The following is a 14,442-nucleotide window of genomic DNA, read 5'->3' as shown; positions in this document are numbered from 1 at the left end:
ATTTTACTTATACTCCATTTGACTAATGCACCTGGAAGAATGAAGTAGCTCATTGTGTCACAAAGGCAGCAAATACTTAATTTTTTCAAATGCTTAAAGTTTTGTTTTCCACCTGGTCACTGACTTGAAATCAAATGCTTTAAATTTTGAAGCACACAGAAGTAGCATCTGTCATTTATCTAATGGGCCAGTCCATCAATTTTGTACTGCCACGGTGTCTATTAAATGAATGTAGCATTTATTCATTCTCACTGAATAAGAACTTCATTGAATGTTTTTAAACACTTTGACAACAAAGAAAAATAACTCACAGGTACATGGTCCAGAAAAGATTGTACAACATGAAACAAGCCGTATTAATATGAGTCATGTAATTCAAGTCTATGTCTCTGAACTATTAATGACCTACTGAGGTTTACTCCTGATCTTACAAGAAAACACAAAGCAAATAAAATCAAGCAGAAAAGAACACTAATGCTGAAACAAATAATCTTTTGCTCCACCAATCTGACAGTGAGATGGCAGTAGGTATCATGATTCCTGTTTGATACACAAAATGGTATCCATGGTCTGCAATAATTTGTCATATTGCATGGAATACACATTATCTATATAAAATCAATCATCTGCATAAATATGCACAGTTATATTCAAACCATTCTTTAAGCCAAATTGATATCGTTTTAATTTTTTATTTCACTATTCTAAAGTTTTAGTCCTTCTTCCATCCTCACTATGATGCTGCTCCTTCAAACCCAGGCTGAGTGGTCAAGTGAAATCCTTGAAGAAAGGCTATACAAAGAACAGAGATTTCACTACAGTGAGGTGATCTAGACCAATAAAGTTTTCTTAATGAGACAAGAGCATAAGAAGTCTTGAAGGAGTAAAGGGACAAGTCTGAAGGCAAACCCGTTTTCCAATTTATATGTTAGTGCTATCTTCCCGCATTCTAAGAATGACAACCAGGCTGCTCCTTTTTATACACATCCCTCCTTTTCTGGTTAAAAATCATCTGTATCCCTGTCTCCCCAATCCTGCCTCAGATCCTAACAACAGGGTCCCTGAAAGATGGGTCTGTTTGAACTCCTCTTATCATCTGATCATATGAACTAAACAAGGCAAAATTAAATGAAAAAACTTATACAATAAAGGCAATGTCAGATTAGAAGATAACCTTTAAAAATTAAAATAGAAAAACCACATCTAACGAAAGTCAATGGATTATAGCAAATCATAAATCTATGTAAGGAGGATAATTTTTGTAAGCATTTTGGAATGTCTAGGTGATAAAGCAGTGTTTATAACAGGGTTCAGGTGTGAAAGATATCTACTACCAAGATCAGACACTTAGCTTTACAAATGAACCTAGAGATATTTTTTAAACAAAAATTCTCAGTATTTTTCAGTTACTGAGTCACAATTAGATTAATAAGGGCAAGGACTTTGCTAGCCTTAGTTAATTTTATACCACTAGCAGGGGCGCCCAACAGAGGGAAGGTAGTCCTTAAATATTTGTTCAATGAATTAACATTTTCAGCCTTCAAATAAAAACTGTACTTAATCGATAAGCTGAATTTAAAAATTCTAAAGTTAAAAATATTTGCTATAGCAAATGTATATTTTTTTAAAAAATTGAGTGTTCACCAAATCTGATTATACTAGAAAAACATGAACTCATAATGACTTTCCTCTCTTTAAAACTCCTTTAGGAAGCAGAGCAAGATTTATGTCTAGACAGAAATATGCCATTTTCAAATAAGAAAAAAAATGAACATAATAAATCTAGGATGAATTGCTTGAAATAAAAACTTGCCTTAATGGCCTCAGTTAAGATTGCATCCATCTTGGGACGTGGGGAAGAAGCCATCGGTGTTTGTTTCTGGGCCCTGGCTAGCTGGCTGGCAGAAAGGGTAGCCCAGGAAGGAATTGTTTTTTTCACTTTCTTCTCCTTTTCTTTAGACTGATCTTTCTCACTTTAAAACAAAGAATTGTTATTATAGAAAATAAACTCTCTAGAAAGACGTATAAAGTCAGAAGTAGGAAAAGACCAGGGAGGGATAAAAATTAATGCTTTAATTTATTCACAGGCTAAGGTGATATGTACCATAAGCAAAATTTTACAAAACAAGTCTTTCTTTAAAAACTGGGTACCATAAATGAATTAAAAATGTATTTTTCTCTTAGGTGCAGAAGAGAGGAGTCACATAAATTAGCACTGGTATAAGGGCTCAGTACATAAAAGAGAATTTTAAAATGCATATTAGTTAGCAACTACAACAGATGCAATATGGTATAGTGGAAAAACTCAAGCTCTTAAGTCAGAAAACCTTTGTCTGCATTTTCACTCAAACATTCACTAGCTAGCTATATGATCTCAGTATATGATGTGAGTCTTTCTCCTAAGCTATAAAATAGTAATATAAAACCAACTACTTCCCAAGGTGTTGCAAGAATTATAGGAGTATGTTTATCAAAGCAATTTTGTAAGATTTAAAGAATTATATAAATTTTATTCTGAGTATATAATAGTGCTCTGTGCACCTAATAGATGCATTAGAACATTTAACAACAGAGGATAGGCTGGGTGCAGTGGCTCATGCCTGTAATCCCAGCAATTTGGGAGGCTAAGGTTGGAGGACTGCTTGAGGCCAGGAGTTCAAGCCCAACCTAGCCAACATAGTGAGATACCATCTCTATTACACACACACACACACACACATACACACACACACACACATACACACACACATATACACACACACACACATACACACACACACACACACGATAGTCGCTATAAATTCCACAGACCTTAGCTATACTTATGAAACTCAGATAAAGAATACCCTGAATATTACAGCTAGAAGGTAGAGTTATTACTAAGTTATTCTTTTATGGTTATGTGCTGCATAACAATATTTTGGTCAACAGACCACATATACGATGGTCGTCCCATAAGATTATAATGGAACTGAAAACCTCCTATTACCTGGTTAACATGATAGTGGTGGTAATATCACAGCACAACAAGTTACTCACTTGTTTGTGGAGACATTGGTGTAAACAAACCTACTGTGCTGCCAGTCACATAAAAATACAGCACACTGGCTCATGCCTGTAATCCCAGCACTTTGGGAGGCCAAGGTGGGCAGATCACAAGGCCAAGAGATTGAGACCATTCTGGCCAACATGGTGAAACCCCCGTCTCTCCTAAAAATACAAAAATTAGCTGGGTATGGTGGCGCATGCCTGTAGTCCCAGCTGCTCGGGAGATTGAGGCAGGAGAATCGTGTGAACCTGGGAAGTGGAGGTTGCAATGAGCCGAGATCGCGCCACTGCACTCTAGCCTGGGTGACAGAACGAGACTCTGTCTCCCCCCACAAAAAAAAAAGCACATTACCATTATACATAATACTTGATAATAAACAGCTATGTTACTAGTTTATGTGTTTAGTATACTCTACTTTTTATCATTAGAGTATATATGCTTTCTATCTTAAAAAAAAACGTTAACTGTAAAACAGCCTCAAGCAGGTCCTTCAGAAGGTATTCCAAAAGACAGCACTGTTATCATAGGAAATGACAGGTCCATGTGTGTTGCTGCCCCTGAAGGCCTTCCAGTGGAAGATGTGGAGGTGGAAGACAGTGATACTGATGACCCTGACCCTGTGCAGGCCTAGCTTAAGGGGTGTGTGTGTGTGTCTTAGTTTTGTTTTTTTTTTTTATAGATATAAGGTCTCCCAATGTTGCCCAATCTAGACTCAAATTTCAGGACTCAAGCAATCCCCCTACCTCAGTTTCCTAAGTAGCTAAGGTAGCTAAGGCTACAGGTGTACACCACTGAGTCTGGCTTTTGTCTTTGTTTTTAGTAAAGTTTTAAAAAATAAAAACTTTTAAAAATAGAAAAAAGCTTATAAATTTAGTGTAGCCTAAGCATACAGTGTTTACAGAGTCTACAGTTGCACACAGTAATGTCCTAGGCCTTTGCATTCACTTACACTCACTCACCCAAACAACTTCCAATCTTTTAAGGTCAATTCATGGCAGGTGTCCTACAAAGGTATACCTTTTTTTAAATCTTTTATATCATATTTTTACTGTACCTTTTCTATGTTTAAATACACAAATACTTACCACTGTGTTATAACTGCCTACAGTATTTAGTACAGTAGCATGCTGTACAGGTTTGCAGCCTAGGAGCAACAGACTATCCCATAAAGCCTAGTTATGTAGTAGGCTGTACCATGTAGGTTTGTGTAAGTACGCTTTATGATGTTGGCACAATGATGAAATCGCCTAAAGATGCATCTCTCAGAATGCATACTCATTGTTAAGCAATGCATGACTCTATTTAAAAGTAATTTCTAACTGTTTGACCAATTATGAAAAGAGTAGAATGAATACTACCAGCTCTCCTGCAAAAAAAAAAAAAAAATTAAAAATTAAAAAGTAACTGCCATCACCTTATATAGATACATATCAACAGCAAATTTTACTTTCAGATTCTCAAAGTCAATTCTCCAACTGAATACTTCATCAAACATATATAGACTTTTAGGTCACACTAACCAATAGCTTGATACAGACTAACCCCTTCTAACATAAGCACACAAAAGCAACCCACTCCTGACACAGAGGTAGGAATAAAATAGTGAAGTGTCTTCTAGGTCAGATTTTTATAATTATGTTTCATTTCTTATTGAAGTCTTGCCAATGCTTAAAATATCAGATACTCCCACAATAAATTACAAGCTCAAAAACATATTCCAAAGTCAATGACAAAGACATTTGGATCATTCAAACCATTGTGTTCTGCTAACTACAGCATATTCTAACAGGTCATACAACTATATAATAAACCTATTTCAAATGGTAATTCTAAAAATTAAATCCAAATAGCAAATACCTAGCATAAGCCAATGTTATAACACTTTAAAACAATCTGATCTAAAGTCCTTTTACACCTTCTTCAAATACAAATAGCAAGAAGACACAACTCCTTACTCCTTTTTGGTTTCCTCAGAAGACTTATTTTCTTCTTTCTCTTCATTCTCAGGTTCCCCCTTTGGCTGCTCTGCCTCACTCGAAGTAGCAGGTGGAGTTTCATTCTCTTGTTCTTCTACAGTGGAGACAGATTCCTCTGAACTTATGTCTGGTTCTAAAAAATCAGGTGAGCAGAATTGCATAAGCAGATGTATTCCAATCTGAGTCAATAAAAGGGTAAAAGTTTATCTTATTAAACGGACCAGCCGAAGTCTCCAATTAACAAATGAATTCTAGAATGAAAACAAATGACCACTAATGCAGTTTTCTTACATTCTTTATGTCACTCAAGTTGCCTGGTCAGGTGGTTATCTATTATTAGAAAAATAGATAGACCAGGAAATTACACAGAAAGGAAAACTCATTTCATCCCAAATGATTTAATTATTCTACTTTGCAATATTCATGAGACTTATAAAGAAATTAGCCATTTTATAATTCAACAGTCAAATCTCAGAGAATAAGTAATAAAAAACTCATGTATTCTCCAAGAGGATGACTGAAGCAAGAGTAGAAATATGAGAGGGGAACATGGAGGTCTGCTGTTATTTGTGCCTTTCCTTCACAGCATGTCTCTGAACCCCAGGCACTGGTTATGCAGGGACTTCAGAGAACTCCAAAAAAACAACAACAACAACAACAAAAAACAAAAAACAATCACACACACACAAAAGAAAAAGGACTCCAGGGAGGCCGAGGTGGGCGGATCACAAGGTCAGGAGATTGAGACCACGGTGAAATCCCGTCTCTACTAAAAATACAAAAAATTAGCCGGGCGCTGTGGCAGGTGCCTGTAGTCCCAGCTATTCAGGAGGCTGAGGCAGGAGAATGGCATGAACCCGGGAGGCGAAGCTTGCAGTGAGCCGAGTTCGTGCCACTGCACTCCAGCATGGGCGACAGAGCGAGACTCCGTCTCAAAAAAAAAAAAAAAAGGACTCCAGTGGCAAGCATATACTTCAAACCAAAGTATATGCTTGAAGAATTTGATCATTTAAATTATGTGAACTACTTATTGCAATAATGACAAGGACTTCTTTGTGGCCTACACATAAAGAGAATTTTAAAATGTCACTTCTTTCTTAAAACCAAATCGCATAAGTACAATTCTAACACTTATACTAAGCGAGTGATTTCCATCCTCCTTTGGCCTTCTCTGCTTCTAAAATTGTTTTCCATATGCTTAGGATCACAAAGTATTATGGATAGAACTTCACTGTAACAATGGTATCTGGGGATAAAGATAGTAACTGCATTTAGGTTTTCCAAAATAAAATGTATTTTTCATCATGATATATCTTGTACTGCCTCTCACACCAACAACTTGACCTAAATGGCTGCATGGGCAAGAATTTACTATTAGTTAGTCATGTTTATTTATACTTTGTCTTATTCTAAAAAAGATGAAAAGCTAAGAATCATTCACGGGTTTTACTGCAATGAGACTTATAAATTTAATTTTACATTATTTTCTCTTCTCAAGAGTAACTGCTCAAGAGTTATGGCTTAAAGTTCAGTCACTCAACGGATACTGAATATGTAGTTTGTATAAGACTGTTTCCAACTCACTGAACTACTGTCTGTTTCTGGGTAAAATGTAGAGTTTATAAAATTTAAAATGAGTGAAGTCTAATTTCTATGTACAAAATACTATGTACAAAATGGGATAGAGAGAAGATTAAACAAACATACAACTTGTGAAGTGACACTGTTTCTTCATAAACTCTTGGTTGACTTTTCTAATACTTTACCTCTGAACCCTCTGGCACGTATTCTGAAAACTGATGTTATTAGTGATTTAGTGGCTTCAGCTGGCTGTTAAACATGGATCAAGATGGACCACCAAGCGGCTTATCCCACTGCTGGACAAGATAACCTATCTTCAACTCACCAGCACCCATTTACTTTTTCAAATATTCGGATTCTCATGTTTCTTAACTGCCTTAGGCTAGGGTGCCCAAATTGCTTACAGCATTCATCGAAGGATTTAGAGAAAAAAATCCAGGCTCAGCCAGAAAAAAGAGTATATTGACTCATTATTGATGTCTGTCCTGATGCACCAAGGGATACAGGAAACAAGGATGCACGTATTTTGTATTCCTTTTTTTTTTTTTTGGAGACAGTTTCCCCTGTTGCCCAGGCTGGAATACAATGGCGTCATCTCAGCTCACTGCAATCTCTGCCTCCTGGGCTCAAGCAATTCTTGTGCCTCAGCCTTCTGAGTAGCAGGGATTACAGGCATGCACCACCATGCCCAGATAATGTTTGTAATTTTAGTAGAGACGGGGTTTCACCATGATGGCCAGGCTGGTCTCGAACTCCTGACCTCAGCTGATCTACCCGCCTTGGCCTCCCAAAGTGCTGGGATTACAGGCGTGAGCCACTGTGCCCGGCCCTCTATTCCTAATACATGCTAGTCAGCAAATAATTGATTCTAACAGCCACAACAGAGGCAGCACAGTGTGCTCATCCCTGAAAAACTTGAGATAAAAGGCAAGAGAAAAAGGCAAAAAGGGAAAAGACAAAGGAAAAAAACAAAAAGATCATGAGAAGAAAAATAAAGACGGGAAAAGGAGAAGAGATGGTTATAGACGCCATAACGGAGCACCAGCACTCCATACTGATGGGTTTATATTTCTTTCCATTTGTTATGCTCCCACCACTGACTTTTCTCTACCGATACCTGTTACAGATCAACAGATCACCACTTGCTTCTCTTAAGGCCTCCAGATGATTTCTGGATGAACTTTCCACGTCTATCCTAAAGGCCCACGTTTTCCATTCTCCCACACTGCATTCATCCCCATGACACTTTATGTCCAGAATGCTACTCTTTGGCCATTCCTGTCATCCCCAACCATTTTTCTGTTTTTAATTCCAACATATCACTTTCACCTTCCAAAAATCTTTACAGAGAAGATGAAATCTTACTTTGCCCTCATGGTCTGGCAATGACATACCAATAGCTACTGATTCTCTCTCCAAATGTTTCCCCAAAACACTTAGCCATGAAAAAAGAATAATTAAGTTCAAAAGAATTTATGGGACACTCCAAACTGCAGTATAACTTTTGATGTTTTAAGTTGTGTCACCATTTTACTTTACCTGGCTTTTCTTCCTCCCCTTCAGCAAGCTTGCTTTTGGGAGGAGTTTCCCGGGTAGAATTCACAGTTCGACGAATCGGCATGGTGCTATCTTCTACCTTCTAAGAAAAGAGATGGCCATAATCAAACATGCATTAAAAAATTCTGTTTTATCTCTTTCTCAAAGGGCCTAACTGGGTGTCAGAAGATGTAGGAGAATTCTTCAAGTCGACTCCAGGATCTGATGCAAACTACTTTTAACAAGTTTTTTTGAAGTGAAATACGATTTTTAAGATACACTTTTTAAAAGTATGTTATTTTAGCTTGAATTTCAAATGGAAACACATAATTATAGTTGATTTGCTATAAATTTAGAAGGTTGGAGGTTTTCTCAGGAATTTGAGGGGAAAGGGAAGATGAAAAGAATCTGATTTTGTTTCAAATTCACAACCTAGACTCCCCAAAGTAAGGGAAGGAGCATGTACCAAGAAGGAGGACCCAGCAGGGCCTGAAGTCAGGGATTGATCCAAGAGTGAGCTTCAAGAATGTGTCAGCCCCTACCTCACCTAACTTGTCCGCGTGGATCAGCTGAGCTCCTACTATAAGTGGGAGTGCCTTAGGATGGACGAGTTCACCTTGAGACGTATCAGTCGCCATTTTAAATAATTTCTAGGCCCGAGTACAGGTTACACTCTGAAGCCTCTGCTGTTAACCACAAGGATTTTTCCTAATGGTTTCAGTGTGGTGAAGAATCAACCTAAAGCACAGAAAAGACCTGGTGTGAAGATTAACAGAAACAAAACTAAACTAAAACTTCTAAATTTAATACACATCCAAAGGGAAAAAATATAACTATAAAATGTATAGTTAAGTGACAGATGATTTGGTTACTCAGAAAAATAAAACTACTAAAATATAGACTACATAAAGCAGCAACTAAGACGAATGCATAAGCCACAGCAGCTGTTGCACCTTCCGCATGAACAAAGACAAGGGCAAGGCAGCTCATATGGAACCTAGCCCCATCCCCTCCTGCCACCATCAGGAACTGAGGAGGACAGAATAGAGAGACTGAGGAACAGTCAGTCAAATGTTAGTCAAAGATCAGTTTACAAAGAGAAGGCTTTTGTTGTCACTGTTCTCAAAAGGGTAGGAAAATTAACTGTAATCTTAAACTCTATCTCTATTAGAAAAGTACTTTTATTTTTCTCTGTTAAGGGAAAACACAAGGGCAAAAATACTGCTGAATAACCCAACATTCTAGTAACTTCCAGACCCACAGAAGCAAATTTAGACCATCACCTAGGAGAATAAACGTATGCTTCTAAGACTGTCATATTTTTAATGTAAGGAAAACTAGTACAGAAGAATATAATTAAATATTCAAAGATCAAAAACCCATGCAGTCACCCAAGTTTACCTGATCACTAACACCCCCTCTTCCCCAAAAATCTCATCTAAGACTCAATGACATTTTATACAAAAATTCCTGTATTAAAAAAAGACCACTTAAGTGTTTAGATCTCTGTGCTAATGAACTATTAACAATGAGTGGGGGAATGACAGTCATTCAACTTCTACATTAAGCTCTAACCTTGTCTAAGAATTTAAGAGCTTTCAACTTGGCAAGTAACAGTCCCAACCTACAATAACTAGGATAAATCCAGAAAACTGAAACACAGAGGATGCATTCACATTTACAGGGAAAATGTCTTTACAGGAACACCAAGAGCAATACCACACTTGTCAACTGTCAGTCAGCTGCAAGCAAATCTTTCAGTCAGCTGAAAGAATTCAGTGCAGTGTAACACACTCATACATAGTGAACTAGAATATCCATTAATATTAAAATTTTTTTTCTTTTTTTGAGACGGAGTCTTCCTCTGTTGCCCAGGCTAGAGTGCTGTGGCACGATCTCTGCTCACTGCAACCACTGCCTCCTTGGTTCAAGCGATTCTCCTGCCTCACCTTCCTGAGTAGCTGGGATTACAGGCATGCGCCACCATGCCCAGTTAATTTTGTGTTTTTAGTAGAGATGGGGTTTCACCATGTTGGTCAGGCTGGTCTCGAACTCCTGACCTCAGATGATCTGCCCACCTCAGCCTCCCAAAGTGCTGGGATTGCAGGGGTGAGCCACCACGCCCGGCCTATTTTTCTTAATCATAAAAAGCCTTACGCAAATCTGCTGGTATTTTTACATGCAAACATGATACGGAAATAAAAGAGTATCACAATCAGATTATCCTTAGTAAAGTTATATTGCTAATGAATTCATCTTTCTTAATCCACGATAACACTAGCTAGGCTGAAAATGCTACAGTGAAGTCAATAACTTTCAGGTGTATCCGTTCATAGGAAACTTTAAAAAAGTACTTTCCCATTTGGCACAGTAGCTCATGCCTGCAACTCCAGCACTTTAGGAGGCAGAGGTGGGAGGATCCCTTGAGGCTAGAAATTCAAAACTAGCCTGGGCAACATTAGACTTGGTCTTTACCAAAAGTAAACAAATTAAAATTTAAAAACAGGCCAGGTGTGGTGGCTCACACCTGTAACCCCAGCACTTTGGGAGGCTAAGGTAGGAGGATCACTCGAGCCCAGGAGTTCAAGACCAGCCTGGGCAATACAGACCTTGTCTCTAAAAAATAAATTACAAATGGGAATGGTGGCATGTGCCTACAGTCCCAGCTACTTGGGAAGCTGAGATTGGGAGGATTGCTTGAGCCCAGAAGGTTTAGGATGCAGTGACCTGAGATCCAGCCACTGCATTCCAAGCCTAGCTGACAGAGCAGAGCCTGCCTCAAAATAATAGTAATAATAATAATTATTATTATTAAAAACACACACACACACACACAAAAGGGCCAGGCATGGTGGCTCATGCCTGTAATCCCAGCACTTTGGGAGGCCGAGGCTGATGGATCACAAGGTCAGGAGTTCAAGACCAGCCTGGCCAGTATGGTGAAACCCCGTTTCTACTAAAAATAAAAAAATTAGCCAGGCGTGGTGGTGTGCACCTGTAGTCCCAGCTACTCAGGAGGCTGAGGCAGAAGAATCACTTGAACCTGGGAGGCGGAGGTTCAAGTATGTACTCAAGTTCAAGAATGTAGTACTTAATACTATATTCATTATGTCTGAAGAACACTTAAAACCCAGTTATTTGGGACAAATATTAAGAGATGTTAGGGCCGGGTACAGTGGCTCATGCCTGCAATCCCAGCACTTTGGTAGGCTGAGACAGGGGTCACCTGAGGTCAGGAGTTCGAAATCAGCCTGGCCAACATGGTGAAACCCCATCTCTACTAAAAATACAAAAGTTAGCCAGTTGCAGTGGCGCACGCCGGTAGTCCCAGCTACTCCGGAGGCTGAGGGAGGAGAATCACTTGAACCTGGAGGAGGTTGCAGTGACCTGAGATCATGCCACTGCACTCCAGCCTGGGTGACAGAGCAACACTCCATCTCAACAAAATAGAGATGTTAGCCTCATCTCAGCATTTCCTTAGTAAAAGTTGTAGAACTTTGAAGCTTCAATATGTAGTACTTTCTTTAGAATATTGGGTTAGTCTCAGCTACTACGCGAGGCTGAGGCAGGAGAATCACTTGAACTTGGGAGGCGGAAGTTGCAAAGAGCTGAGATTACGCCACTGCACTCCAGCCTCGGTGACAGAGTGAGACTCCGTCTAAAAAAAAAAAAAAAAGATGTTAGCCTCAGCTCTGCATTTCCTTAATAAAAGTCAAAGTCACATAACTTCAAAGCTTCAACCTGTAGTACTTGCTTTAGAATAGCTGGGTTAATTGGCTATTTAATAAATTCACTGTTCATTACAGAGCTAAGTATATGCAAGGTTAATTCGCACTGCTAACATCACTGTACCTATGTTTTTTTTGTTTGTTTTGAGACGGTCTCACTCTGATGCCCAGGTTGCAGTATCACAGCTCACTGCAGTCTCAACCTCCCAGGCTCAAGCAATTCTCCCAGATTAGTCTCGCTAGTAGCTGGGACTACAGGCATGCATCGCCATGCCTAGATAATTTTTCTTTTTTGTATAGACAGGGTTTTGCCATGTTGACCAGGCTGATCACAAACTCCTGGGCTTAAGCGATCCACCTGCCTCGGCCTCTCAACATGTTGGGGTTACAGGTGTAAGCCACCGCATTTGACCCAGTGTACCTATTAACTAAACTTTTTACTATTGCATTTGTGAATGATCAGATTTTTAGGCTGCCACACTTGTTCCTGGCAGAGATCTGATCTGATTCACTTGCTGCATACCTGATGCCTGAGAACATACCAGGCACAGAATAGATGCTCAATTAATATTTGTTAAACTAAAGGATGAACAAATGAAACTTATTTGTGTTTTTCTTTTTTTTTTTGAGACGGAGTCTCACTCTGTTGCCCAGGCTGGAGTGCAGTGGCGCGATCTTGGCTCACTACAAACCCCGCCTACCGGTTCACACCATTCTCCTGCCTCAGCCTCCTGAGTAGCTGGGAGTACAGGCATCCGGGTCCGCCACCACGCCCGGCTATTTTTAGTAGAGATGGGGTTTCACCGTGTTAGCCAGGATGGTCTCGATCTCCTGACCTCGTGATCCACCTGCCTCGGCCTCCCAAAGTGTTGGGACTACAGGCGTGAGCCACCGCGTCCGACCTATTCATGTTTTTCATCTTGGTTCTTACGTGTGCCAAAACCAGTCTGAGTTTACTTGTGGTTTACATGGTCCTCTTATGAGCATCAGTTTGTTTAAAGTTAGTGTTTGAACAACTACAAAGATTTGTTTTTTGTCAAGGGAAATACTTAAATCGGTTGAGACAGGGTCTCAGGCTGGAGTGCAGTGACATGACCAGGGACCACTGTAGCCTCGACCTCCTGGGCTCAAGCGATCTCCTCCCACCTCAGCCACCTGAGTAGCTGGGACTACAGGTATGCGCCACGACAACCCGACAGTTTTTCTATTTTCTGTAGAGACAGGGTCTCCCTATGTTGCCCAAACTGGTCTCTAACTCCTGGACTCGAGATCCTCCTCTTTGGCCTCCCAAAGTGTTAGGATTACAGGTGTGAGCCACCATGCCTGGCTTTAAATTATTTGAATGCAAGCAAGAAAAAAAAGGATTGAATAAAAAGCCCAAATTTCAGTTTTAATTTATTCCCTCTACATTAAGAGAAAGCGGCAGAAAAGCGAGGAGTTTAACAACGTATTTCAGTTTACTGATACCCTTGATAATATGCATTTTAGGGAAAGTACTATAATTTCAAATTTTACCATAAAATATAAGTAATACATGTTATTAGTAATGCACTGAACACCTCGCATTGTTCCCAATCTAAAGTCATTCATTATACTCAGATTTAACGAGTCATGTCACAAAAAGAATGCCTGTAATTTGATTGCTGGCACCATTTGTTTTTCATTATCAAATTTAAGTTATGTAAGCAAGCATATACTCGGTGTCTGTCTCTGGCATAGATGCTAAGGACACTAGAGTGTCACATCTCAACAAAATCACAATCTAACTGGGTAAGGAGTTGAAACTTTCATCTGGATATGGAGAGTTCAGCATACTTTCTCCACTAACTTTCAGCCCTACCATCTTCCAAGTAAGCTTAAAAACAAAGCCAAAACCAACCAACCAACCCAGCAAATTTTAAAATGTTACTTCTATTTTGAAACAAATTACACTAAACTTTTGAGAAGAGCAATGAAAAATTTAAAAGCTAGTAAGTTTTTTGCCTATGCCAGGTTAAACAAAATTAAAGCATCTTTCAAAAATGACTAGTCACGTCTAATTTCACTCTTAAGACAAGACAGCGTGCTCAAAAAGCCGCAGGCGATTTTTAGACGTTATTTCGAATTGGATTCTCACTTTCGATGCAATGCAAAGTCAGGAAGCGCAATAACACAGAGAATGTGCACGCGGAGGCGGCAGCACAGTTCACCCGGTTCGGTCTCGGTACGGGAGAGAATTCTTTCTCAAAAAGGTTAAGTGGCTGTCCCCGATCACAGCTGTCAATTCAGTACCAACCCTCAGATCTGGGGCTCTCACCTCACCACTCCTGCCTCCATCTCTTACAAACGCTCAGATGGGCGACTGCAACTTTCTGACGACCTACCGAGGCACTGCTCTCATTCAAACCCCACCGCCTAAGGTGGCCAGTAACCAGTTCTATGTTTCCCACCGGGGGAGCAAGACTCAAGGCCGCCGTCGCGGAGCAGCAAAGCGACAGCCAACAGCCCCGCCCGCAGAGGGCCGCGGGAAGGACGGCAAGAGCAGCGGAGACAAAGCGGCGAGGCGAGGCAGCTACAGGCCACAGCGGCGAAC

At 39.7% G+C, this 14,442-nt stretch overlaps 1 protein-coding gene across 1 annotated transcript in view; it reads right to left on the bottom strand.

Annotated features, from left to right (window-relative positions):
• The window catches only part of HP1BP3 (heterochromatin protein 1, binding protein 3), a 48,683-nt gene extending 34,247 nt beyond the window's left edge, over positions 1–14,436 (bottom strand). The window contains exons 1-4 of the mRNA XM_011990138.1: positions 14,234–14,436; positions 8,146–8,245; positions 5,005–5,158; positions 1,814–1,973 (exon numbers count right to left, since the gene is read on the bottom strand). Coding sequence (XP_011845528.1) covers positions 1,814–1,973; positions 5,005–5,158; positions 8,146–8,227 — 396 coding nt within the window. The 5' untranslated portion in view covers positions 8,228–8,245; positions 14,234–14,436. The remainder of the gene's footprint in view (positions 1–1,813; positions 1,974–5,004; positions 5,159–8,145; positions 8,246–14,233) is intronic.
• Between the last annotated feature and the right edge of the window lie 6 nt (positions 14,437–14,442).

This window comes from Mandrillus leucophaeus, unplaced genomic scaffold, assembly GCF_000951045.1.
Source record: "Mandrillus leucophaeus isolate KB7577 unplaced genomic scaffold, Mleu.le_1.0 Scaffold370, whole genome shotgun sequence".
Lineage (NCBI taxonomy): Eukaryota > Metazoa > Chordata > Mammalia > Primates > Cercopithecidae > Mandrillus > Mandrillus leucophaeus.
The sequence above is the reverse complement of the archived record's forward strand: the minus strand, read 5'-3'. Positions and strand labels throughout refer to the sequence as shown.